The 27590-nt window shown below is 41.8% G+C and overlaps 2 protein-coding genes across 2 annotated transcripts; both read right to left on the bottom strand.

Moving 5' to 3' along the window:
- Window positions 1-1007: 1007 nt before the first annotated feature.
- Window positions 1008-8747, bottom strand: bgna (biglycan a). The gene is made up of 8 exons (XM_055931841.1): window positions 8544-8747; window positions 6610-6870; window positions 6012-6124; window positions 4626-4839; window positions 4310-4420; window positions 4078-4171; window positions 3124-3262; window positions 1008-2932 (listed from the first exon to the last, which is right to left on the bottom strand). Exons 2-8 carry the CDS (start codon window positions 6860-6862, stop codon window positions 2735-2737), a joined length of 1122 nt encoding a protein of 373 aa, XP_055787816.1. The 5' UTR covers window positions 6863-6870; window positions 8544-8747; the 3' UTR covers window positions 1008-2734.
- An 859-nt stretch (window positions 8748-9606) lies between these two features.
- Window positions 9607-22201, bottom strand: LOC129860919 (extracellular matrix protein 2-like). Its single transcript, XM_055931843.1, has 10 exons — window positions 21980-22201; window positions 21582-21707; window positions 16237-16403; window positions 15517-16039; window positions 15082-15197; window positions 13764-13899; window positions 13346-13503; window positions 11370-11509; window positions 10262-10588; window positions 9607-9842 (listed from the first exon to the last, which is right to left on the bottom strand). Exons 1-10 carry the CDS (start codon window positions 22149-22151, stop codon window positions 9650-9652), a joined length of 2058 nt encoding a protein of 685 aa, XP_055787818.1. The 5' UTR covers window positions 22152-22201; the 3' UTR covers window positions 9607-9649.
- Window positions 22202-27590: the final 5389 nt, after the last annotated feature.

Here is a 27590-nt window from a genome sequence, read left to right on the forward strand (position 1 = left end):
TAAATTCTCAGGCCTAATCTTTTCTCTGTATATATCAATGATATCGCTCTTGCTGCTGGTGATTCTCTGATCCACCTCTACACAGATGACACCATTCTGTATACATCTGGCCCTTCCTTGGGCACTGTTTTAACAAACCTCCAAACGAGCTTCAATGTCATACAACACTCCTTCCGTGGCCTCCAACTGCTCTTAAATGCTAGTAAAACTGGTTGCTGCCTAGCATCACTACTCTGGACGGTTCTGACTTTGAACATGTGGACAACTACAAATACCTAGGTGTCTGGATAGACTGTAAACTCTCCTTCCAGACTCACATTAAGCATCTCCAATCCAAAATTAAATCTAGAGTCAGCTTCCTATTTCGCAACAAAGCCTCCTCCACTCATGCTGCCAAACATACCCTCTTAAAACTGACTATCCTACCGATCCTTGACTTCGCAAATAGCCTCCAACACTCTACTCAGCAAATTGGATGTAGTCTATCACAGTGCCATCCGTTTTGTCACCAAAACCCCATACACTACCGACCACTGCGACCTGTATGCTCTCGTTGGCTGGCTCTCGCTACATATTTGTTGCCTAACCCACTGGCTCCAGGTCATCTATAAGTCTTTGCTAGGTAAAGCCCCGTATTATCACAGCTCACTGGTCTCCATAGCAACACCCACGCGCTGCAGCAAGTATATTTCACTGTTCTTATGGTAGGCTTATGGTAGAGAAATTAACATTAAATTATCTGGCAATAGCTCTGGTGGACATTGCTGCAGTCAGCATGCCAATTGTATGCACCCTCAATACTTGAGACATCTGTGGTATTGTCTTGTGTGACAAACTTGCGCATTTTAGTGCACCTGTGTAATGGTCATGCTGTTTAATCAGCTTCTTGATATGCCACACCTGTCAGGTGCATGGATTATCTTGGCAAAGGAGAAATGCTCACTAACAGGGATGTAAACATATTTGTTCACAAAATTTGAGAGAAATAAGGTTTTGTGCATATGCAATACTTCTGGGATCTTTTATTTCAGCTCATGAAACATGGGACCAATACTTTACATGTTGCGTTTATATTTTTTGTTCGGTGTCTTTTTCATTTGTTAGAGATGTCCACCAGCATAATACCAGACACTCTAATATTCACTGTTTTATCTGGTAAGAACACATTTTAATATACCGGCGCTGTTGAGTGGAACAAACTACCACAGCATTGTATCTACAGTATGTAATTGTATTTATGTAAAAAATAAGGACCACAATAGAAATAAGTCCCCGATTTTATTGTGCAATCCTGGTCACTTTTAAAAATCTTTGTACCGTGTGGATATATGAATGTTTTTAAACTGACAAATAAAATCAATCAATCCAAACTGTGCAGTGGCTTTTTGATGAATGGAAAGAGGCATCTATTATAAAACACCAAAAAGTTGAATGACATTCTGAGATTGTCAAGCCAAGCCTTCGATACTGGGTAGACATACAAGGTAGAGAGGGATGTATTTTCCGTTAGTTGAGATTTACATAGTCTATTTATTGTGGTGTTGAAAACGCAAACCATGATATTGAAGCACCCAAAGTCGGTATGCTTTGTTTATTGGTTGTTTGAAAAATGTGTCACATATATTTAATATAATTATAAACATGGCATCAATATGTTGAAAATATAATGTCTCCCTAGCCTAGCTGATCATTGTCTGCAGCCGGCTCTGATTATAGTGTAGGCCTAATGAAACAAGGAGAGTGAGAAATAAGACCCCTCTTATGACTGTGATGGAACATTTTATTGGTTGTGCTTTTCTAATAACCAATTTCTGTGTTCATGCATGCGACTGATTGAACAAAACCTTATTATCAGTATCTGCAATTTGGCAGTACGCCCAGAACCTTGTTTTGAGAAAGGGATATCTCAGTTTCAAGGTCTCAGCTTGGAGAGAAGAAGCCTCGTGAGGTATTGGTCAGTCACATGAATGAACCAAACATGAATTATGAATTAATTATGAATGATGAATAAGCTAAATCATGCAAATATAACTTGTCTGTGTAATTATATAAGCGATTTAACGGGACAGCCCTAGCGGAGCTCACTTCAGGCCGATACTTTATGCATCTAAGTTTGACTGTGACCTCTCCAGCATGCTGTTAATAAAAAAAGGATTCATTTAAGATTGACTTTGTGTCCCTGTGTAGAATTTCCACAACATGACATTCATTTGTTCAAGATTTCAATAAAGGGTATGCAAAACATATTCTAAATAATCTTCAATATTCTGCAAACACATCATGACAACAACATTTTTTCAACAACATTTATAAGGAGAGATTCTTCTGAAGGTGCTTTCAACTGTCAGTTTGTATTGTTCTTCTATATCCAATATTTGAGATCAGTTGTCAGATCAGAGGTAAATTGAGATAAAACACAAACAAAAAAACAAAATCACAGAGAATCCCAAATTGCTATAGACCAGCTGAATTGAAAGTAACATACATCAAAAGAAATTGTATTAAAATACATTTCATTGGTTGATTGAAATTATATGGATGACCAATTTCTTTCCAATATACAATATCACCCACTCCATGCATGCAAAACAAACTTCAGTTATGTTTTAGTTATTTATCTTTTACCATACATCAGGCTCTTTCTATCAATAAATTGTTTTTTAACTGTGTAACAAAGTTATTTATTTTGTATCTGAGTTGCATGTATTACCCTACAGCTGGTGCCTCTCATGCACTACTTTTTGTGGTTGCCAAACTGTACAGCCATCCTGTTGCTGACACAGCGGAAGGTGGCCGGCACCACCTCCCAGTAGTTGATTGGGTTATCAAAGAGACTGATCCCGTTGTAGTAAGTCTTCTTGACACCAAAGCCGTTAGGGCAGAAGTCATTCACGTCAACCTGGCTGATGTTGTTGGAGTGAAGGTAGACTACCTATTTAAAAACATTACATATATCAACTGTTATCATCATAAAAGCATAACATAACATAGCAAGTGAAATCACCAACGTTTATACTTAATACAAACATTACAGATATGCATTTTTAGCAACTTAACATAACAAGTGAAATCAGCAATGTTGATGTGATTGATGCTGCTTCACAAACCCCCTCCACACTTTACCTGCAGGTACTTCATTCCAGCAAGGCCTCCAGGGACATTGGGGATCCGGTTGTTCTCTAGATGCAGCTCTCTCAGGTTTTGCAGGTAGTACAGGCTGCCATGCTCAATGTGACGAATGTGATTGTAGCCTAGACCCAACCTAACACACACACACACACACACACACACACACACACACACACACACACACACACACACACACACACACACACACACACACACACACACACATCGAAATCAAGTGATTGATGAGACAATGAAGGGTAAACCCACTAGAGGGTGCTACTATCACAATGATTCCAGACATTATTTATTTTGTGCAACTTGGACAATGACTCTTCCTTTATGCTGTTGTTATGCTTTTTATTTGATTTTTTTTGTATTTTATCCCCTTTTTCTCCCCAATTTCAATCTTGTCTTATCGCTGCAACTCCCCAACTGGCTCGGGAGACAAAGGTTGAGACATGCGTCCTCCGAAACATGACCCGCCAAACTGTGCTTCTTAACACCCGCCCACTTAACCCGGAAGCCAGACGCACCAATATGTCAGAGGAAACAGTTCACCTGATGACAAAGGTCAGCCTGCAGGTGCCTGGCCTGCCACAAGGAGTCGCTTGAGCGCGATGAGCCAAGTAAAGCCCCCCGGCCAAACCGTCCCCTAGCCCAAACGACACTGAGCCAATTGTACGCTGCCCTATGGGACTCCCGATCATGGCCGGTAGTGATACAGCCCGGGATCGAACCCAGGTCTGTAGTGATGCCTCTAGCACTGTGATGCAGTGCCTTAGACATCTGCGCCACCCGGGAGGCCGCTGTTTATTTTCTACATATTTTTTTAACATTTGAAGATAAGTAGTGAACATCTACAGCATTCATAAACTCCTCATAAATTCATAATTAGATGGAGTTTTAGAAACTCTCCGACATTGAACACCCTCTTGTAAAGCTACGTACCTGTGCAAACTCTCATATTGTCTTAGGTCTTCTAGTTCAATGGCTTGAATTTGATTGTGATCCAAATGCAACTCATGTAGACCCTCAGGGAGATCTAGATGGAGAGGGAAAACAGGTGACCGCTTGATTCAAAGGACTTTCAGTGGAAATATGTGGCAAATAGCAATGAAACAAATATTGCCCTGCAGAACACTCCAAAGAAAATTATTATAAAGGTTGTCACGTTTTCTACCTTTAGGGATGCCTGTGAGTTTTGCCTCAGAAATGCGAAGGAAGGTAAGTTTAAGTCCATCAAAGGCTCCAGGCTCAAAACCACTGTTCTGAATAGGATTCCTCCCCATCTCTGAGGAAGAAAAATAAGTGTTTTAAGTCAATGCCACAACCTGCTCCAGTACTCAAGCGGCTAGACTTACACTTCAAAGACATTAAGATGTTAGATGTGTTATGGTGTTTCCAAACAGAAAAAAACAGTTGCTAATGTTTAATCTGGTGCTGACACATAGTAAATCTGGCCTAAGGTCTTTTATAACTATAGCTTGCCATCTCACCAATGCAGTTCATGCTGCGCAGGCCAGAGAAAGCCCCAGATGCCACCCTCTTGATATGGTTGTCGTGGATACGCAGCTCCACCAGGGAAGAGGGCAGGTTCTTGGGCACGGCCGTCAGCTGGTTGTGGGAGAAGTAGAGCTTGTGCATCCTTTTGAGGGGCATGAAGGCCCGAGGGTGCACCCTGGAGATTTTGTTATTCACCAACACCAGAGCCTGAGAAAGGAGGCATAGGTCATGAGGAGACCAGCTACCCCTACCCAAAATAAATGTGTTATATACAGTTAATTCTTGAATTGCGGTGGCATTTAGGCATGGAATTTTGGAAAAGATGAACTTTTTATTTAAATGTATTTGTGTACATCTTTCCATTATAAATCAGCTAATATGGCAGCTTAATTACTTTAAATATGTTTTACCATTAGGATACCATTGTGCCACCAATAGGAGTAGTAACACCAATGATGCTAAAACCAATGAGACATTTTTGGTTATTGAGGATTTTCTTAAATGGAGGCCACAGATCCTCAAATGTAAGGTCATTAACCCTTTAAAAAACTATTTACTAAAATGATATGATACTTTTGCTCACAGTGTTATTTCCCTTCCTTTGAATCGAGTAACACCAAGTGACACTTTTGATTTAGCCACCCCAAATTATCAATGGAATCCTTAAATTTGTGACATAGTGAAAGGGTGTGATTAGCTAATAATTTTCTTTAATATATGTACCCCTCCCCCGATAGGAGTTTGCCACTGGAGGGAATGCTGAAGGTCCTTGTAAATCTTTGTAATGAGTGATTTTCAAGGCGGTAACACCAATGACATACAACTGAGGGAGAGACATTATACTAGTAAAACAATTATTTGAATAGCCTTCTTTGTTTGTATTGATCTATACAATACTATTAAATAATTTTGTTCACTTTCTATTTTTGAAAAGAACAGATGGATATCTCTAAATCCCCAAAACATGTCACCACAACTCTGCACATCACTACTGGCACAAACCAATTTGCTTACCCCAAGTACTTTAAACAATGCATGAACTGAAAGTTTTGCAGTATAAAGGACTTGCATTATTGTTAATATAAATATATTAGTTCAATATACACAAAAACATGTATGATGTGTAACTCTTTGTCATTTGAAAGTGCTTTTCATGGTTGCAAATGCAAGGGACGCAAATGCCACCACAATTCAAGAACAACCCATATATTATACAATGTATAATTTGAAGACACGTCATTAAAAGTATGCCTCTTTTTAGTTAGGATACTGAAAGGGTGTGCTACGATGAAGAAAGCAAAGACAGATAAGTGACGTTTCTTTCTATTGAAATGCCAGAACTCTCTTCCACCATTTGTGTTTTGACTGTTGGTGCGCACATAGAGGTTACTGAGTCCCTTGAAGTCATTCTCTCTTATCTCAGTGATCTGGTTGCTTTGAAGGTCCAGGAGCCTGGTCTCCGGGGGGATGTCATATGGCACATAGTGTAAACCTGCGGATAGAAACTACAAGATTAACTTACCTGCTTTATTTTATACACTTTACCACATTCTGTCAGTTCACAATGATAACAAATCAGTTGCAATATAATATATTGTGTTATTGCTTCAATACATTTTTTATAAAAATCTATGAATCATGACAATATCAAACACACACAGTGTGTTCTCACTCTTAAGGTTATATGAGGATAAATCCACAAGTTAGAATTTATCGTCATGCTGTAATTTGGTCAATGCTGAATAATGCTCTGGGCTGTGGTTTGTACCCATACAGTATGTTGTTGTTTATGTGTGAGCTCAGCTGTCACCATATAATTAAGAAGAAACCAGATGGCCATGATTCCACGTAGCACTAAAAAGCAACGTGCAGATGTGCGACTGCTGGCTACACATTAACAATTGTGTGTTCAGTGTAAAGAATCATTTGGAGACAATAAGATATTATAATATTATGACATTGTATCTCTTCACCCACCCAAGTCAGAGCACTGCACAACATTCTGGTTACACTGACAGCCGAATGGGCAAGTAGGCTGTTCTGGTTTAGAGTATTCCTCAACCGCTGAGCCTTCCTCTTCATCGTTCATCATCATCATCATCATCAGCCCCTCTACATCGATGCTCTTCCCAAAGTCCAATAAGCCCTTCTGCTCAAAGGGCAGGGCCACAGAGGCGGTGGGAAGAGGGGTGGCACACAGCAGGAGAAGGACAACAGAGAAGGGAAGCATGGCTAGGCCTTTAGTTGAAGAGAAATTACAAGGGGAAGACAAAAAAGCACACAGAAATGAGCAGCAGTCTATTAAGTGTCACAGTTATGAATTCAGCAACTATCTAGCTATAATTCCTGTAGCCTACAATTGGAGAGTTGCCCACACACACACACACACGCTATGCTGCCCTACAAATGCAAAACACAGTAACTACGTAACTCCAATGTTTCTGATACTCCATGATATATTCTGATCAACTGGCTTGTTCTTGTGTCAGGAAACTAAATACCACATTATTCAGATAATATACCTGGCCATTACAACAGATCAAATATTTTTGACCAAATTCGTAGTTACTGGGTTTTGCCTTTGTAGGGCAGTATAACTAGCATTGTGTTACAGTTCACTCCTCCAGTCCAGAGTAATCTCATTGTCAACATTGCCACTCCAGAGCAAAAGCCAGTCCAAAAGCAATTGTAGCCAGTGACAAAGCATGAAATACACTCTGGCTTTCATACATCTATTTGTTAGGCTTCAATCTCAAGATGTGATCTATCATATCTGTCATAGGCGTTCTCTCTTAAAAGCCAATCTTATTCTTCCCATAAATTTTGTGGTTGGTATAAGAGGCAGTAAAATCATGGACCATGGATACTATGTGGTCTTTGAGTCTGTAACTATGACATCTGCTCTCATTAATTATTTGCCTTTGGCTGAGACTGTGGCTTCTTTAATTTATGCATTAAAATGGTAAAATCTCAGATCCAGTAACATATAGCAAAAGACAATTCCGGCATTACATATAAGTCTGTGTAATATAGTACAATATAGTACAGTGTGTGTGATCTGTCAATATTTATTAGCAGGATTGTAATGCAAACTATCAATAGATGTCCTAAGGTCATTTGGGATAATCTCAGATAAACCTTCAGCTAGAAGATTCTTGATGAAAATAAGAACATTGAAATGGTTTGTTCTTCAAAGAGGGTTTTCCATGTGAGCAAAGAGCCTTTGCTGTGGAACTGGAGTTTGGCATTTCCTTGCCTTGCCACGTGTTGTGAAAGGCCTACTCCCTCCCTTAGCACTCCCACATCCTTTACCACAGTAAGGCCCCAGAAGCCACATAACTGGCTGGTCTCAGGCAAGGTTTTTTATAGACCCTCTCTGTCATAGCACTCTTTCCCCCAAACATTATCTATATCAGCAGAGTGTCAAATCTCTAAATACACGAGAATCTCTAAATACATTGCATGAGATGTATGATGTACACAATAATTACTTATTTGCTTAGTCGATCAATTTGTAATAGACTTGTCTCTCTGCAGCGAGCCCTTTAACTACAGTATGGGGTGGCTCTGAGTTTTTAATGTTTGTGAAATTATCCTCATCTTTGTTCTGTTACAAGATCCATTTATTAAACATGGACAATAAAAGGAATATAGAATGTGTAGACAAGGTAGGGTTGTGTTGCCCCCAGAAGACTTAAACAAATTATTCAAAGCTAAATAGTTCATTTCAAATGTCAAATATTACTTTAACAATCAATCTTTTTTCAAATGCAGAATGTTAAACCAACTGTGGAACTGTAGAATAAAGCTGTAGATTATAGTCCTCCTATTGTAAACCATACTGAATATACTATTATCTGTAGGTCAAGAAACTCAAATAGAAGCTCAAATATATTTACTAAGACACTTACCGTTTCAGTTCTTGAAAAAACAAAAAATTATTTACTAAATAAATGAAAGGTACAAATAAATGAAATAAGGATGAATTCAACCTCAAAGTGATATACAGGATACGTGTTTTATTCCATGTGATGATCCTTTATCTGTGAATCCGTCTGTCAGCAGAGTCAGAACTCTGCACAGTACCTGTTAAAAACCACAGAAGTAGTTACCAAAAGGAAAAAAACAAGTATTTTAAGCCATAACCCAAAATTGGTCCAGTCCCCTTTTCATTGCTGCTTCATTGTGTGTTTGTGCGTGTGTCTGACAGAAAGAGAGAGAGAGAGAAAGGGAGAGAGATTTGAGTTATTTTAAACTTATTTTGATTCAACGTTTGAGATCTATATACATACATTTTTATTTAAGCTACTGTATAAGGCCAAAATAAAATAAAAAGTACTATCACAGCACTAATAGGGCAAATACAAAATCCACTATGAATAAAATATCCCGCAACACTCTACCCAGTGCTACACAGGCAGATTATTTGAGGTACTAAGACTATTTACAGTTTACATAGACAATGACCAGCAATTATCTAAGATTTTTTATTTTCACAATTTTTCATTACACAAGTTTGTCACAAAGTTGAAACAGTTGTACAAACAACAAAACAGTGAGTTTAGTATAGAGGGCACCTGGACATCTTTGGCTCTCACTACTGTCAAGTAGCTACCTGTGTTTCCCTTGGTAACCCGACATTATTTTTCTTTCAATACATGCTACTGTATCAAGCAAGGTCAAAGTCACAAGTAAAACCTAGAACTGCTTTACATAGTGAAGCTTTAAAACAGGAAAAACACACACAATCGCTCTCATTCATTGTGATAATGAAGCCCACTGACAAAGGGCTGGTTGCATAAACATTGCCCTAGAATTATGGTCAGACTTAGGATAGAAGTCTAATTTCATCTGTTGCATAATGCTTGGGTGTCATAAGTCTGGCTAAGCTAATCACAATCAGAGACGGACTCAGAGGAAATTATGTAATGAGAAACGCAGACAAGGTGTAACCCAGGACAAACTGACGGGGGGGGGGGGGTGAAAAGGAAGGAGGGAGGTGAGGAAAGGGGGGGTACTAGTAATCTTCATGGTGGTAATCTTCCTCGTAACTCTGTGGCCGTAGTATGATGCTGTGGTAGGTCTTGATGCAGGAGAGGGCGGTGGGCGGGATGAGGCGCCGGTCAATCAGGTTGTACTCCAGGTGAACGGAGACTAGGGGCGAGTCGTCACTCAGGCGCATGTCACACAGAGAGTTCAGAGGAACGTATCTGCAGGGAGGAAAGAAAAAGATGGACATTCAGTCACCACCGACAGAAAGACAGATACTCAGACAAGACAGAACAACCTTTGATCCGACTAAAAGAAATAACGACTGAGAGAGAAACATAAATTACACGTTGAGATTCACAATAGCAATTTCAGATCTGAATGTGCCATTATGGTTAGTGGCAACTGTGCTCTTCTCAAAGTTGTTTCATCTCCCAGTGGGAGGAAGAGGACTGTATCAAGCAAGATTAAAGTCACAAGTAAAACCTAGAACTGCTTTATAGAGTGAAGTTAGTTACGTTAGATAATGTTGCGGCCGCGTTACCTGACAACGTTGCGGCTGAGTTACCTGATAACATTGCGGTTGATCTACCTGATAACATTGCGGTTGATCTACCTGATAACGTTTTGGTTGAGTTACCTGATAACGTTGTGGTTGAGGCGGAGGAGGTGCAGGCTCTTGAGCTTCAGTAGCCCCCTAGGGATGGAGTGAAGCTGGTTGTGGTCCAGCAGGAGTTCAGTCAGAGAGTTGTACAGGCCCAGGAAGGAGACATCATCAATGCCGTCGTTGGCCAGACTGTTGTGGGACAGGTGAAGAAGGTCCAGTCCCGGTTTAATGTGGCCAAACACGTAGCCAGGGATCCGCTCGATCTGGTTGTGGTGCAGGTGGAGCTGCTGTAGGCCCACAGGGAGGAAGGAGGGAACATGCACCAGCTTATTGTGCGACAGGTCCAACGACTCCAACTTTCTGAAATTGTAGGGAAAACACAGGGAGATCCTTTGCTCAATATGTGGAAAGTTTCGAAGACATGAAGAGATAGAAGGTAATGTACTGTATTATGTCTCCAGTTAAAAGGGGACTTTTTCAATCTTAGGACTATATTTCGAGTCCACCTTTTCTTTAGAAGGCTGGTTCAATGTTTCCCTTTTCTCCATCTTTCACCAGAGGGTTCCATCATATCCACCACATTTGTCTCACAACATTGTAGGAGTTTCAAACCACTAAGAGCCTTAACACCCCTCCCTTTGGGCTTGACTCTCTACAACCTATCATAAAGCTGGACTGTGTCTGCTGCGCCGCTGTCTCGCCAGCCACATCAGCATGCCCCAAAACAATGTCCTCTGTGGCTTTGTCCTCTATTCTCTTGTTTTTCCTTTTCTCCTTTTTCTTCTAAGATGCAATTAAAATGATATTTTCCTCTCGTTATTGCCAGGAAACTGGGAGACTAACACATGTACAGAGTGTCAGATGAATTACATCATTTAAACTTTTGATTACGAATCCTGTATGCAATAATGTTGATGTTCATGCATTTTACAAAAACTTTCGTTAAAAAAAATTATATTCAATGCATTCAAAAAATAAATACTGAGGTCACTTTTCTGCAAGATCAGAAATGGGAATAAAATGTGTTCCAACATTCCCTTCAAGGTGGCGCTCAAAACCAGAGTAAAAGTAATCTTTACACTGAACAATAACCTCCTAAATGCTGCAAAAGCAAGAATGGAGAGAGGTTTTTGGGACTTACAATAGGTGTATCCAGGCCCTTGGGGCTATGCGGTCCTCCCGGATCCTATTATGACTGAGATCTAGAAACCTGAGGTTGACGGTCTTGTTGAGGATCCCCTCATGCACCTCTTCTATTCTGTTATCCGACAGGTGAAGCGCCTGGGAATACAAACCGCAAAACCCTTTGAGTATTCGTGTTGTTAGGGGGGTGAGGGGGACCTACCTAGTCTACACACTACAGATTGGGAGTTAATAATATACAGTACATTCAGAAAGTATTCCGACCCCTTCACTTTTCCCACATTTTGTTACGTTACAGCCTTATTCTAAAATTGATTAAATTGTTTTCCCCCACATCAATAGACACACAATACCCCATAATGACAAAGCAAAACTGTTTTTTAGAAATTATAGATTTTTTGTTGTTGAAAACTACAAAAACAACAACATCTTGGTGATGATGCTACAAGTTTGGCACACCTGTATTTGAGGAGTTTTTCTGCAGATCCTCTCAAGCTCTGTCAGGTTCGATGGGGAGGGTCACTGCACAGCTATTTTCAGGTCTCTCCAGAGATGTTTGATCAGGTTCAAGTCCGGGCTCTGGCTGGGCCACTCAAGGACATTCAGAGACTTGTCCCGAAGCCACTCCTGCATTGTCTTGGCAGTGTGCTTAGGTTTGTTGTCCTGTTGGACGATGAACCTTCGCTCCAGTCTGAGGTCCTGAGCACTCTGGAGCAGGTTTTCATCAAGGATCTCTGTACTTTGCTCCGTTCATCTTTTACTCGATCCTGACTAATCTTCCAGTCCCTCCCGCTGAAAAACATCCCCACAGCATAATGCTGCCAACACCATGCTTCACCGTAGGGATGGTGTAAGGTTTCCACCAGACGTGATGCTTGGCGTTCAGGTCAAAGAGTCTTGGTTTCATCAGACCAGAGAATCTTGTTTCTCATGGTCTGAGAGTCCTTTAGGTGCCTTTTGGCAAACTACAAGAGGGCTGTTGTGCCTTTTACTGAGGAGTGGCTTCCGTCTGGCCACTCTACCATGAAGGCCTGATTGGTGGAGTGCTGCAGAGATAGTTGTCCTTCTGGAAGGTTCTCCCATCTCCACCGAGGAACTCTGGAGCTCTGTCAGAGTGACCATCGGTCAACTCGCTGACCAAGGCCCTTCTCCCCCGATTGCTCAGTTTGAACGGGCAGCCAGCTCTAGGAAGAGTCTTGGTGGTTCCAAACTTCTTCCATTTAAGAATGATGGAGGCCAGTGTGTTCTTGGGGACTTTCAATGCTGCAGACATTTTTTGGTACCCTTTCCCAGATCTGTGCCTCGACGCAATCCTTTCGGGGAGCTCTATGGACAATTCCTTCGACCTCATGGCTTAGTTTTTGTTCTGACATGCATTGTCAACTGTGCGACCTTATATAGACAGGTATGTGCTTTTCCAAATCATTTCCAATCAATTGAATTTACCACAGGTGGATTCCAATCAAGTTGTAGAAACATCTCAAGGATGATCAATGGAAACAAGATGCACCTGAGCTCAATTTCGAGTCTCATAGAAAAGGGTCTGAATACTTATGTAAATAAGATATTTCAGTTTTTAAAATTTGTATAAATATGCAAAACATTCTAAAAACCTGTTTTCACTTTGTCATTATGGGGTATTGTGTGTAGATTGATGAGGGAAAATCAATTTAATCAGTTTTAGAGTAAGGCTGTAACGTAACAAAATGTGAAAAAGTCAAGGGGTCTGAATACTTTCTGAATGCACCGTATGTGCACGCAATTACCAAATTACCAAATTACCAAAAGTAATATCTTTAGTCGAACATCTGAAACCTCTCGTAGTCTGTGGACTATTCCAAAACCTATTTCAAATAAAGTGATGTTTCAGATGTCTGAGAGCTATGCTCCTTTGTATGACTGAGGCTACTACATATCATTGGCTCCTGCATGCTCACTACAGTGACATCACAGGCACCTCGTCCAATCACTGACCTGCAGGGTCACAGGAAGCCCAGAGGGGATGGCCCGGAACTTGTTGTCCTCCAGTCGCAGATAGATGAGTTTCTTAAGGGGCCGGAAGGTCAAAGGTGACACATTCCCATCGTGGAAGTGGTTGTCCTCAAGCTCCAGTGTCAGCAATTTGGACAAACCTGAGGAGAGACACATTTTCAAATCCCAACATGACAATATCAACATATAATATCAACATACAATAATCCAATGTAATTTGACTTGTTTTGCTGATTTTTGTTGCTAAATGAGTTGCGCCAACAATGCTAATGTGCTAATCTGCACATCCTATCTGAGGTCACTTGCAATAGTACTGTAGGTGCTCAGATGCAAGCTAAGCTTGAACAAACAAAGCTTTGTACATATACTCTCTCTCTCTGTAAACTCCACCTTTCTATACCTTTAAAGCTGCTAGGTGTGAGGCCCAGGATCTTGTTGTCATTGATCTTAAGCTCCACCAGGGACGGCGGTAGAATCGAGGGGACTTTGGTCAGATTGTTGCCATCTAAATTCAGCCTCCTCAGCTGGGTCAGGTTCTGAAACAAGCCAAGAATCTCCACACATTAGAACATTAGAGTGCTAAGCGTGATTTAACCAGTGTCCCTCTCTCTCTCACGGCCAAGCTCAAGAACTGCAATGTTACCTTACACCTATGACATGGGCCTTCTACCAGTATAACCTGTGTATCTACCAGTTGAATAATCTACGCAAGTATTATACCCTGTAACAGGCTAGTAGGCTTAGTACACAATTGTATTTTTCAATGGTGCAGGAATAATATGATTTTTCCCAGCAATGGCAGTTCTCCCAGTGGTGATTTGATTGAATTCCACCCTATGTCTTATTCAGGAAGTGCTTTTGTGACGTGTTTTGTTATCAAGTCTGTCTAACTCTGAGATGTACTGCAAGCAAAGTAGTTAATAAACACTAATGCTCTCTCAAGGGAATTTTTAGTACGGTGAGCTCCTGGCATCAGGGACTGACACCTTAGTGGGAACAAGTGCATTTAAAAAATATATATTTTATTTTATTTAACCTTTATTTACCTAGGCAAGTAAGTTAATAACAAATTCTTATTTACAATGAAGGCCTACCCCAACCAAACCCTAACGACACTGGGCCAATTGTGCGCCACCCTATGGGACTCCCAATCACGGCCGGTTGTGATACAGCCTGGAATCGAACCAGCGTCTGTAGTGACGCCTCTAGCACTGAGATGCAGTGCCTTAGACCGCTCCGCCACTCGGGAGACCGCTGCGCCACTTAGGACGCCTTGCCAAAAATGACTGATCTGTTTTTAGTTGTGGCTTGTCTGTTGACCGACAATATTCCCAGGTTCATTGCAACAGCTAATTGACATTCGCCTCGATGGGGCCAGATTAAACTTCTGTTCTTATAAGCTACCCGGGAGACAGCAAAAGTTCTAGCAGTCCAACTACAAGATGGATCATTTTGTTTAAATATTAGGCACTACCTATAACTTAAATGACTGTGACATGCACATACCTGTACTATTCTGTAACACCACACAGTGACAAAACATGTTTAAATTCTATCATAACAGGCTGAGAGGAATCCAGGTAATACAGCATGATAAGGGTCAATAGAGCCCTGAAGTAATATGAGGCTGAGATGTGTAGGTGGGTCTGGGAGCGCAGTAGAGTTCAAACTGGAACTAAAGCCAAATGTGTTGACATGAATGATGCTCTCAGACTCACCTGGAACAGGTCAGGGCTGATGGAGGAGTCGTCCAGCTTGTTCTTGCTCAGGTCCAGCCACTCCAGGTTGGGTAGCCCAGCCAGCGCCCGGGGAGGGATCTTATTGATCTTATTGTCTGATAAAAGAATAGAACACAAGCTGACCCAGTTTCCTCAAACCAAGAAAGGCCTGGGTCCACATGCCATTGCACCTGCCTTAATGTTTATGCAGTATCTTTGTGTACAAAATGTGTTTATATATGCAACTGTGTAAACACCGCAAAGGACATTTGATTGCATTGAAGCACACAACGGTAAATCCTTTGCCTTCCCGAAATTCCAACTTATTAAACATAGTTACCCATTTTAGTAAGCCTGAACTCAGATTCTTGTCCCCCCCCTTGACTCTGCTAATTGTCCCTGTAAGTAACATGTGAGATCTCTGTATATCCTCACCTGCCAGATAGAGGGTCTTGAGCCCCTGGTCTGAGAGGATGGGGATGTGGACCATGCCAGTGCTGCCACAGGCGATCAGAGATTCTGAGAGCAGGCAGCCAGCAGGGAGAGACTCCATGATGCTGTGTCTCCTGGGGAATGTGACCACAGCACGTCCCGGCCCCCTCGCCATGGGTCTCCTAGTGGTGGTAGTAGCCAGTCGGCCAGTCGCCATGGTGACTGGTCTCCCCATTGGTGCCAACCTCATGGTGGGTTTTCCGTTGGCCCTGATGATATAATCGTCATCGTCATCATTATCATCATGCTCGCTGTGGTCATTGTCATCGTGATCGTCATCATCGTAGGGAAGGGACGGAAGGCCGTCTTTGTTTATCTTCGGGTCACGCCTCTTGGCCACAGGGACCTCGGTCTTCCTGACTTTTGTTTTCACAGCCATTTCCTGTTTCTTCACAGACACGTTTTGTTTCTTCACTGCTACTTCTTGCTTTTTGTTCTGGGTGGCCACGGATTTCACAACAGTAACCTGTACAACATAGACATCACAAACAAAATATATTAAATTATATATATTCAATTCCTCAAAAAATCCCTGTCAGTCAATACTCAGTCATAGGCAAAACATTAATACAATAGTCAAAGCATTGTTAGTTAATCTGCTGTGCAGTTCCTATAGCATTGCCCTCTTCATTTTCCCATGGGCACCATTGGGTGGGCACCCACCACTTTCGCTGGAGTAACATGCCGCTCCTCCTTCTTCTGACGTCCTGCTCCTCCTTCTTCTGATGTCCTTTGGAGACTCTTCTTCTGCTTTGGAATCCCCTCTTTCTTCTCTGCATTAGGGGAGGGTTTCTTGGCTTTGGGAGCCACCGTCTGCTGGTTATTTGAACCTGAGGAAGAGGGCAATATATGTTACATTCATATTTATACACTATATACAGTACCAGTCAAAAGTTTGGACACACCTACTCATCACAGGGTTTCTCTTTATTTTTACTATTTTCTACATTGTAGAATGGTAAAGACACCAAAACGATGAAATAACACATATGAATTCATGTAGTAACCAAAAAAAGTGTTAAACAAATCAAAATATATTTTATTTTTGCCTTGATGACAGCTTTGCACACTCTTGGCATTCTCTCAACCAGCTTCATGAGGTAGTCAACTGGAATGCATTTCAATGAACAGGTGTGCCTTGTTAAAACTTCTTATGGCTGCAGGGGCAGTATTGAGTAGCTTGGATGAAAGGTGCACAGAGGTGCCCATAGTAAACCGCCTGCTCCTCAGTCCCAGTTGCTAATATATGCATATTATTATTTGTATTGGATAGAAAACACTCTGAAGTTTCTAAAACTGTTTGAATGACATCTGGGAGTATAACAGAACTCATATGGCAGTCAAAAACCTGAGAAAAAATCCAAACAGGAAGTGGGAATTTTGAGGTTGGTCGATTTTCAACCAAGACCCTATTGAATACACAGTGGGATATGGATGAGTTTGCACTTCCTACGGCTTCCACTAGATGTCAAAGTCTGTAGAACCTTGTCTGATGCCTCTACTGTGAAGTGGGGCCGAAGGAGACAGGAATTAGTCAGGTCTACCATGACTTGACCGCGCGTTCACATTAGAGGGAGTTCTGTTCCATCGCACATCTGAAGTCAATGTAATTCTCCGGTTGGAACGTTACTGAAGATTTATGTTAAAAACATTCTAAAGATTGATTCAGTACATCGTTTGACATGTTTCTACTGACTGTTACGGAACTTTTTAACATTTCGTCTGCTTTTAGTGAACGCGCTTCCTGACTTTGGATTTGTTTACCAAACACGCAAACACAAATAGCTATTTGGACATAAATGATGGACATTACCGAACAAAACAAACATTTCTTGTGGAAGTAGGAGTCCTGGGAGTGCATTCCGACGAAGATCAGCAAAAGTAAGTGAAGATTTATAATGTTTTTTATGAGTTTTGTTGACTGCACAATTTGGCGGGTAACTGTATGGCTTCTTTTTGAGGCTGAACGCTGTTCTCAGATTATTGAATATTGTGCTTTTGCCGTAAAGCTTTTGAAATCTGACACAGCGGTTGCATTAACCTTTTGCCAATAGGTGGCGCAATTAGCATTTTTTATTTCTGGGTGTCGCCAAATTAAACTGCCTCGTGCTCAATTCTTGATCGTACAATATGCATATTATTAATTCTATTGGATAGAAAACACTTTCTAGTTTCTATAGCCGTTGGAATTTTGTCTGTGGGTGACCCAGAACTCTTTCTACAGCGAAATCCATGACAGGTACTGCGATGGTCTGAGAGCGAAGCTCTGATTTCAGATCAGTTTTGAAAGTCTCTGTATATCCTATGGAACGACATGAACTGCACCCGCCTTCCCCTGGATGTCAGTAACCAATGAGAAGTGGAATGGGCTTGCTGCGTAGCTCTCAGAGGTTATAAAAGGCCAAGGAGCGAGAGGAGCCTTCCTTTCCACGCTGAGCATTGCGCAGAGAGGGACCTCAGGATGCCATTTTCAAACGCTCAATTTTAAACGTTAGATGTATCCATCTGTAATTTAATTAGACATAGGTGTTAGAAGCATCATAACGAAGCTATTTTAAACCGAGTTATATCAGATTATGAGAGTATATTGCTATTTTTCGGAATTTCCTCAGTATTGCGCCTTGAGGATTTGGACACGTTATGGCAAAATAGCTATGGCTAGCTAGTGTTAGCTGCTATATCAGAAGTTGAATGCAACGTTTTACAACCAAGCAACGATTCTTTTGGACAAAGAACCACCATGGCAAGATTCTGATGGAAGCTCGTCGAAAAGTAAGAGCTATTTATGATGTTATTCCGTTTTTATGTGGAAAAATGTAAACTCAATAATGGTGATTAGTGACGCCGTTATTGCGTCACTAGTCTGGCTGTAACGCACACTGTATGTCTAGTAACGTTCATTTTAAAAATCTAACTCTGCGGTTGCATTAATAACTAATACATCTTTCATTTCATGTCCAACCTGTATTTTTTTTGTCAAGTTTATGAATAGTTTTTGATAAAAATATTTGTATTTTCAAAATGGCGCCGGCCAGATTGCTTGAGTAGTTGAACACTATTTCCATTGTGTAAGCACGATTTGTGCCGCTAAATATGCACATTTTCGATCAAACTCTATATGGATTGTGTAATATGATGTTACAGGAGTGTCATCTGAAGAATTCTGAGAAGGTTAGTGAAAAAATTAATATATTTTGGCGATGTTGAGTTATCGCTCTCTTTGGCTAGAATCAATGCTCTGGCAACGTTTGCATATGTGGTATGCTAATATAACGATTCATTGTGTTTACGCCGTAAAACACTTAGAAAATCTGAAATGTTGTCTGAATTCACAAGATCTGTGTCTTTCCATTGCTATGTGCTGTGTATTTTTAAGAAATGTTTTATGATGAGTAAATTGGTAATACACGTTGCTGTCTGTAGTAATTCTAGGAGCTTTGGTGAGATTTGTGATGCTGGCTGCAATGGCAAACTATGATTTATACCTGAAATATGCACATTTTTCTAACAAAACCTATCCTATACCATAAATATGTTATCAGACTGTCATCTGATGAACTTTTTTCTTGGTTAGTGGCTTTCAATATCTTCGTTTAGCCGAATTGTTGATAGCTACTGGTGTTGAGAAAAAATGGTGGACAAAGAAAAAGGGTGTCTTTTGCGAACATGGTTAGCTAATAGATTTACATATTTTGTCTTCCCTGTAAAACATTTTAAAAATCTGAAATGGTGACTTGATTCACAAGATCTGTATCTTTCATTAGGTGTCTTGGACTTGTGATTTAATGATATTTAGATGCTACTATTTAAATGTGACGCTATGCTAGCGATGCTAATCAGTGTGGGGGGGGGTGGGGGGGGGGGGTTCCCGGATCCGGGTTTCAGAGGCAGTAAAAGTTAAGAACAAGTGTATCTTTAATTCTATGTAAAACATGTATCTTTCATCAAAGTTTATGATGAGTATTTATGTTATTTGACGTGGCTCTCTGCAATTTCTCCAGATATTTTGGAGGCATTTCTGAACATGGCGCCAATGTAAACTGAGGTTTTTGGATATAAATATGAACTTTATCAAAAAAAACATATATGTATTGTGTAACATGAAGTCCTATGAGTGTCATCTGATGAAGATCATCAAAGGTTAGTGATTAATTATATCTCGATTTCTGCTTTTTGTGACTCCTGTCTTTGGCTGGAAAAATGACTGTGTTTGTCTGTGATTTTGAGGTGACCTAACATAATCGTTTGTGGTGCTTTCACTGTAAAGCCTATTTGAAATCGGACACTTTGGTGGGATTAACAACAAGATTACCTTTAAAATGGTATAAAATACATGTATGTTTGAGGAATTTTAATTATGAGATTTCTGTTGTTTGAATTTGGCGCCCTGCACTTTCACTGGCTGTTGTCATATCATCCCGTTAACGGGATTGCAGCCATAAGAATTAAAAGTAAATTTTGTCACAGTTTCTGTGTTATTTGATTGTTGTTTCCTTAGGTTACCGCTGGAGGGCACCCTTACCCTGTTTTCTAGTTTCCAGGTTACCCTGATTATTACTTATTGGATTTATCTGTGTTTAATTACCTTCTCTGTTCACCTGGTTGCCTTTTTATTTAGGTTCCTCAGGTGGCCTGTATCTTTGCTTAGGTCTAATGTTTTATTTGTGTGCTCTTGTACGGTTGCCTTGTTTCTGTTAAGACTCTAAGTAAATGTTCTGGATTTACCCTTACCTTTGCTTGCTGTGTTTCTCTGTGCCTGGGTTCGAGTTCGTACTAGCATCAGTGTTACAAATTTGTGGAATTTCTTTCCTTTTTAATGTCAATCAGTCAATCAGTTGTGTTGTGACAAGGTAGGGGTGGTATAAAGAAGATAGCCCTATTTTGAAAAAGACCAAGTCCATACTATGGCAAGAACAACTCAAATAAGCAAAGAGAAACGACAGTCCATCATTACTTTAAGACATGAAGGTCAGTCAAGCTGGAACATTTCAAGAACTTCATAAGTTTCTCAACTGTTCAGAGGAGACTGCATGAATTAGGCCTTCATGGTTGATTTGCTGCAAAGAAACCACTACTAAAGGACATCAATAATAAGAAGAGACTTGCTTGGGCCAAGAAACACGAGCAATGGACATTAGACCGGTGGAAATCTGTCCTTTGGTCTGATGTGTCCAAATGTGAGATTATTGGTTCCAACTGCCGTGTCTTTGTGAGATGCAGAGTAGGTGAACGGATGATCTCCACATGGGCAGTTCCCACCGTGAAGCATGGAGGTGTGATGGTGTGGGGGAGCTTTGCTGGTAACACTGTCTGTGATGCATTTAGAATTCAAGGCATACATAACCAGCATGGCTATCACAGCATTCTGCAGCGATACTTCATCCCATCTCGTTTACGCTTAGTGGGACTATCATTTGTTTTTCAACAGAACAATGACCCAACACTCCTCCAGGCTGTGTAAGGGCTGTTTGACCAAGAAGCAGAGGGATGGAGTGCTGCATCAGATGACCTAGCCTCCACAATCACCTGACCTCAACCAAATTGAGATGATTTCGGATGTGAAGGAAAAGCAGCCAACAAGTGCTCAGTATATGTGGGAACTCCTTCAAGACTGTTGGAAAAGCATTCCAGGTGAAGCTGGTTGAGAGAATGGCAAGAGTATGGAAAGTTGTTATCAAGGCAAAGGCTGGCTACTTTGAAGAATCTAAAATATATTTTGATTTGTTTAACACTTTTTTTGGTTACTACATGATTCCATATGTGTTATTTCTTAGTTTTGATGTCTTCACTATTATTCTACAATGTAGAAAATAGTCAAAATAAAGAAACCGTTGAATGAGCAGGTGTGTCCAAACTTTTGACTGGTACTGTATGTACACAATTCCATGCCCTGATCCGTCTGTACACTTTGTCAGCATGGACATTTCAACTAAAAAGCTGCCATTAAATATAATAGCCACAAATAAGATTACAATCCTTCCATAACAATCTACAACTTGAATGCCTACCGCCGCAGGGGACAAGGTGACAGCTGACAGTTCCCCTCTGACACTGGCACACGGAGCAGGGCTGAGGCGACCACATGGCCCTGTCAAACAGGAACATCCCATTCACCGAGCACTGCCCGCTGCCACCTGCAAGGCAGACAGAACAACAGACACACAAACACAGCATTACTCACCTAAACTACACATGATCCACAGATAAGGTCTACATGAAACTGATGCTAAATAAAACTATATGCACCACACTCTGTCTTTGAAAACTCAGTGCAGTTCTTTCTGAAGGATTGTGGACCACCCTTGACTTGGGAGAACACACTGTAATCACAAAAACTAGAAGCACTGTGAAGTATGCATGCATGTTGCCCCCACCATCCTTTTCCAAGAGCATGTTGAAAACTTACCAGGGAGGAGAGCATCATCAGTATTATCCGGTTCAGGTAAGTCAGCTGCTACCACGGGGTTGGAGCTCCTGGGCTTCTCTGTTCTATGGCTAGGCTTCCCATCAATTAGTGAGGCTGCTGCATATAAGCAGAACAATAGGAGCGCTAATCTGTTCATGGTCAGCTCTGCCATGGACTCTCTTGGTCAGCCTTCTTTTGGACAGAAACCTTTTCAAAGTGAGTGTGAGGAATCTCAACTCCTGAAGGGCTTTTATAGACTCTCACCCCCAGGACATGATTTTTGGCCACACACCCCAGAAAACCCCCAAAAGGTGAGAGGATAGAGGAGTGGTGAGAGGAAGCAGGGGAGTAAGTGAAAAAAATAAAAGGAAAACATTTTCAGGACAAAGACCCCCTTTCATTCATCTTTAAGAAACCACCTACCTCTCCTCTCCACCCACAGCCCCTGGTATACCTAACAAACCAATAGAGGAGGTCCAGTCAGAGACTGCATATTGGAGGGAGACTGCATATTGGAGGTGTCAAATAATTACTTTGACGTCAACCAGCGGAGTGCTTTCTGACATCCCAAACAGACAGTTTATCTAAGGCCCATTCCCATTGGCCACGGGCCAGAAGAGGTATAGCCCGCTGTACGGTATGGCCAGAAAGGAAGAAAAAAAACTCTCCAAGCTCTCCAATCGGAGTCCAGCTGGAATGAAAGGTTGCTTTGTGTCCAACACCTCCCTAGCCCACCCCACCACCAACCACTACCAGCCAGCAGGACAGCGAGACACAGAGACCACACTCCTGAGAAATTCTTGGACTTTTCTCCCTCTGCTTTTCAACCCTGCTTGACCGCATGGTTTTCCCCCTGTAGTGTCACCAGGGCCTTGCATCTCTGTTTACACACACAATATTTGTAACTTAGACAACCACAATATATGTCGACACTGTCGATTCATGTTTCCTGATATAGTACGTTTAGTATACATAAAAGCTTAACCTTATCTTTGAGTGGAGTGTGATATGATTGTAGCAAAACTTACTGCATTCTGGACCACCTCTGTTACTGTCCGTCCGTACTATTTCTCCCAGTATGACCCCTGGTTGCATTTCATGTCTAATTTCTCAAAACCACATCCAATCATCCTACTCCTACTTCATTGTGATGTCCACATCCTGTTTGTGAGATTTAAAAAGGTGTGCCAGACACCAACTGCTCAGAGTGAGTAAATACCAAACACTCCTACATCATCCTGCTTATAGAAACAGACACCTGCAGACCTGCTGCATGGCCAACCAAAAGCAAAACAGACTGTCATCTCAGCATACGCCCTAGACACTTATAGGATCATATTTACTCAACGATTGCACTAGTTCAATGTTTGCACCTGGACCTGTATTCATTATCAAGGATGAAGATAAGACCCAGCTGCAGACCACGTCGAATAAACAATAGTTTAATAATCCAACAGGGGCAGGCAATAGACAGGTCAAGGCAGGCAGGGGTCAGTAACCAGAGGTGGGGCAATGGTACCGGATGGCAGCCAGGCAGACTCAGGGTATGCAGAGGTCAATAATCCAAAGGGGGGCAAAGGTACAGGTCAGCAGGTAGGCTCAGGGTCAGGGGCAGGCTCCGGGTCAGGCAGGCGGGCTCGGAGTCAGGATAGGCCAGGGTCAAAACCAGGAGGGTGAGAAAAAGAGAGACTGGAAAAAGCAGGAGCTGAGACACAAAACGCTGGTTGACTTGACAAACAGACAACGGACAAACAGGAAACAGGAGACAAAGGGCTGTGAGACATAGGTTTGACTCTGGACATATGAAAGGTGGGATGTATACGAAGGGTACGGGGCAACAGAAGATGAACAGCAGAGGGGCCTTACCATACCTTCTGCCCAAGACGATACTGGGGTCCGGAGGAGATCCGCTTGTAGTCGATACCTGGAGGTTGTCTTGAGGGGGGCCGACCGGGCTCTACTCCAGGTACGACGACAGCGGCGGACAAACATCTGGTCAGAAGGTACGCCGACCTCCTCCTGCTCGGGGAAGAGCAGGGGCTGATACCCCAGGGAACATTCAAACGGAGATAGCAGAGCAGGCAGAGGGTGTTGTGGGCGTAGTCGACCCACACCAGCTGCTGGCTCCATGAGGTGGGGTTGGCAGAGACCAGGCAGCGCAGAGTAGTCTCAAGATCCTGGTTGGATCACTCTGACTGGCCATTGGACTGGGGGTGGAATGGGAGAAAATGAGGATGTCATCTAGGTAGACAAAGACGAACCGGTTCAACATGTCGCGGAGAACATCATTGACCAGAGCCTGGAACACAGCTGGGGAGTTGGTAAGGCAAAATGGCATGACCAGATACTCGTAGTGACCGCTGGCCACGTTGAAGGCGGTCTTCCACACGTCCCCTTCCCTTATCCGCACCAGGCTGTAGGCGTTCTGTAGATCCAGCAAAGGTACAAGTCGGCAGGCTCAGGGTCAGGGGCAGGCAGAGAGTCAGGCAGGTGGTCTCGAAGTCAGGGTAGCTAAGGGTCAAAACCAGGAGGGCGGGAAAAAAAGAGACTGGAAAAAGCAGGAGCTGAGACACAAAACTCTGGTTGATTTGACAAACAAGACGAACTGGCAACGGACAAACAGAGAACATAGGTATAAATACACAAGGGATAATGGGGAAGATGGGCAACAACTGGAGGGGGGTGGAGACAATCACAAGGACAGGTGAAACAGAAAAGGGTGTGACATTCATAAAGAATCTTAGGAGTGCTGATCTAGGATCTAGTCCCCCCCTGTCTAAAAGGCTAAACTGATCAGTGCTATTACTTTGGGACAATTTATGAATAAGGGCCCATGTAACAGTATAACTTTAAACCGTCCCCTCGCCCCGACACGTGCGCGAACCAGGGACCCTCTGCACACATCAACAACTGACACCCACGAAGCGTCGTTACCCATCGCTCCACAAAAGCCGCGGCCCTTGCAGAGCAAGGGGCAACACTACATCTAGGTTTCAGAGCAAGTGACGTAACTGATTGAAACGCTACTAGCGCGTACCCGCTAACTAGCTAGCCATTTCACATCCGTTACACCCAGATATTTACTGGTAAAGGTCAATGAAAGATTGTGAGAAGGAAAAGCCTGACAGCTAGTATAGAAAACATGGGTTAGCTTTGTTATAACAACAGGTGCAAACAATTAATAAATCTGTCCTAACACCTTCCAATGTACTACACGGTCTGAGAATTCTGAAATCTTTAATATTTTCACAGTGCCTTTTTACTAAGCAGTTGATTGGCTAAGAGGGTGACCTCAATTGAACCTTGACATCGAAACACAGAAACGTTATTTGAGTCGATGTGAGAATCAAGTCTGGTTTGCAACACAATTAATTTAATATTTTTGGTTTTACTTTTACCATCTCTCACTGTTATAGAACGTTTGTCTCAATATATATGTTTTAAGTACCCAAACCTATATGCAGTATCTGTTGCCACAATAAGGGAATTACATAATTCCAGACACAAAATAACATGTGGTTATTTTTTTATTGAACCTTTATTTAACTAGGCAAGTCAGTTAAGAACAAATTCTTAATTACAATGACAGCCTACCAAAAGGCAAAATGCCTCCTGCGGGGACGGGTGCTGGGATTAAAAATAAAAATAAAAATATAAATATAGGACAAAACACACATCACGACAAGAGTGACAACACAACACTACATAAAGAGAGACCTAAGACAACAACATAGCAAGGCAGCAACACATGACAACACAGCATGGTAGCAACACAACATGACAACAACATGGTAGCAACACAACATGGTAGCAGCACAAAACATGGTACAAACATTATTGGGCACAGACAACAGCACAAAGGGCAAGAAGGTAGAGACAACAATACATCACGCAAAGCAGCCACAACTGTCAGTAAGAGTGTTTGTGATTGAGTCTTTGAATGAAGAGATTGAGATAAAACTTTCCAGTTTGAGTGTTTGTTGCAGCTCCTTCCAGTCGCTAACTGCAGCGAACTGAAAAGACGAGCGACCCAGGAATGTGTGTGCTTTAGGGACCTTGAACAGAATGTCACTTGTATGTGGAGGATGAGGGCTGCAGTAGATATCTCATATAGGGGGGAGTGAGGTCTAAGAGGGTTTTATAAATAAGCATCAACCAGTGGGTCTTGCGACAAGTATACAGAGATAACCAGTTTATAGAGGAGTATAGAGTGCAGTGATGTGTCCTATAAGGAGCATTGGTGGCAAATCTGATGACAGAATGGTAAAGAACATCTAGCACTCTATGAATTATGTCTCCGTAATCTAGCATGGGTAGGATGGTCATCTGATTCAGGAATAGTTTGACAGCTGGGGTGAAAGAGGAGCGATTACGATAGAGGAAACCAAAGTCTAAATGTAACTTTAGCCTGCAGCTTTGATATGTGCTGAGAGAAGGGCAGTGTACCGTCTAGCCATACTCCCAAGTACTTGTATGAGGTGACTACCTCAAGCTCTAAACCCTCAGAGGTAGTAATCACACCTGTGGGGAGAGGGGCATTCTTCTTACCAAACCACATGACCTTTGTTTTGGAGGTGTTCAGAACAAGGTTAAGGGTAGCGAAAGCTTGTTGGAAACTAAGAAAGCTTTGTTGTAGAGCATTTAACACAAGATCCGGGGAGGGCCAGCTGAGTATAAGACTGTATCATCTGCATATAAATGGATGAGAGAGCTTCCTACTGCCTGAGCTATGTTGTTGATGTAAATTGAGAAGAGCGTGGGGCCTAGGATTGAGCCTTGGGGTACTCCTTTGGTGACAGGCAGTGGCTGAGACAGCAGATTTTCTGACTTTACACACTGCACTCTTTGAGAGAGGTAGTTAGCCAACCAGACCAAAGACCCCTAAGAGACACTAATACGTCTTAGCCGGCCCACAAGAATGGAATGGTCTACCGTATCAAAAGCTTTGGCCAAGTCAATAAAAATAGCAGGACAACATTGCATAGTATCAAGGGCAATGGTGACATCATTGAGGACCTTTAAGGTTGCAGTCACACATCCGTAACCTGAGCGGAAACCAGATTGCATACCAGAGAGAATACTATAGACATCAAGAAAGCCAGTCAGTTGATTATTGACAAGTTTTTCCAACACTTTTGATAATTAGTCACATTTGCCACACACCTTTCAAAATAGTATTTTTACTCAAGGCCTGGCATAGCACTTTCAGAAATGTTTTACCATTTATGACAGAGATACAATAGATACAGCCATATGAAGCTTATCTTGGCTCAAGACACAAAGAAACCTGAAACCTCACTACATTCAAAGAAATTATGATTACATCAAACATATATCCACACACGTCATGTGAAGGAACCCCTAACTGACATAACCAGTTTGCCTCAGTGCAGTTTGTGGTCACTTATCTCCAGAAATATAACCATTATTTAGAGTCTGTATATTTTAGGTCAGAATAAGAAATTTGACCTTTGACCTGGGACCTGTAATCCAGCTGGCAGACAATGGCAGGTGCTGTCTGTCTCTCCAGCAGTAGTTGAAGAGCGAAGATGTATCACCATACCATATGCTCTCTCTCTTTCTCTCTCTCCCTCTCTATTTCTCCCTCATT

Source organism: Salvelinus fontinalis, chromosome 8 (assembly GCF_029448725.1).
Source record: "Salvelinus fontinalis isolate EN_2023a chromosome 8, ASM2944872v1, whole genome shotgun sequence".
Classification (NCBI taxonomy): domain Eukaryota; kingdom Metazoa; phylum Chordata; class Actinopteri; order Salmoniformes; family Salmonidae; genus Salvelinus; species Salvelinus fontinalis.

What these genes read in the sequence shown, in the direction of transcription:
- bgna (XM_055931841.1), bottom strand. Translation starts at nt 6,862, where the DNA reads ATGCTTCCCTTCTCTGTTGTCCTTCTCCTGCTGTGTGCCACCCCTCTT. An exon ending in TGTGCAGTGCTCTGACTTGG is followed by an intron (nt 6,125 to 6,609) that starts GTGGGTGAAGAG and finishes TTCTATCCGCAG; the next exon opens with GTTTACACTATGTGCCATAT. An exon ending in CTGGAATGAAGTACCTGCAG is followed by an intron (nt 2,933 to 3,123) that starts GTAAAGTGTGGA and finishes GTTTTTAAATAG; the next exon opens with GTAGTCTACCTTCACTCCAA.
- LOC129860919 (XM_055931843.1), bottom strand. Translation starts at nt 22,151, where the DNA reads ATGGCAGAGCTGACCATGAACAGATTAGCGCTCCTATTGTTCTGCTTA. An exon ending in CAAGACCCTCTATCTGGCAG is followed by an intron (nt 15,198 to 15,516) that starts GTGAGGATATAC and finishes TTCTTTTATCAG; the next exon opens with ACAATAAGATCAATAAGATC. An exon ending in CACACCTAGCAGCTTTAAAG is followed by an intron (nt 13,504 to 13,763) that starts GTATAGAAAGGT and finishes GTCTCTCCTCAG; the next exon opens with GTTTGTCCAAATTGCTGACA.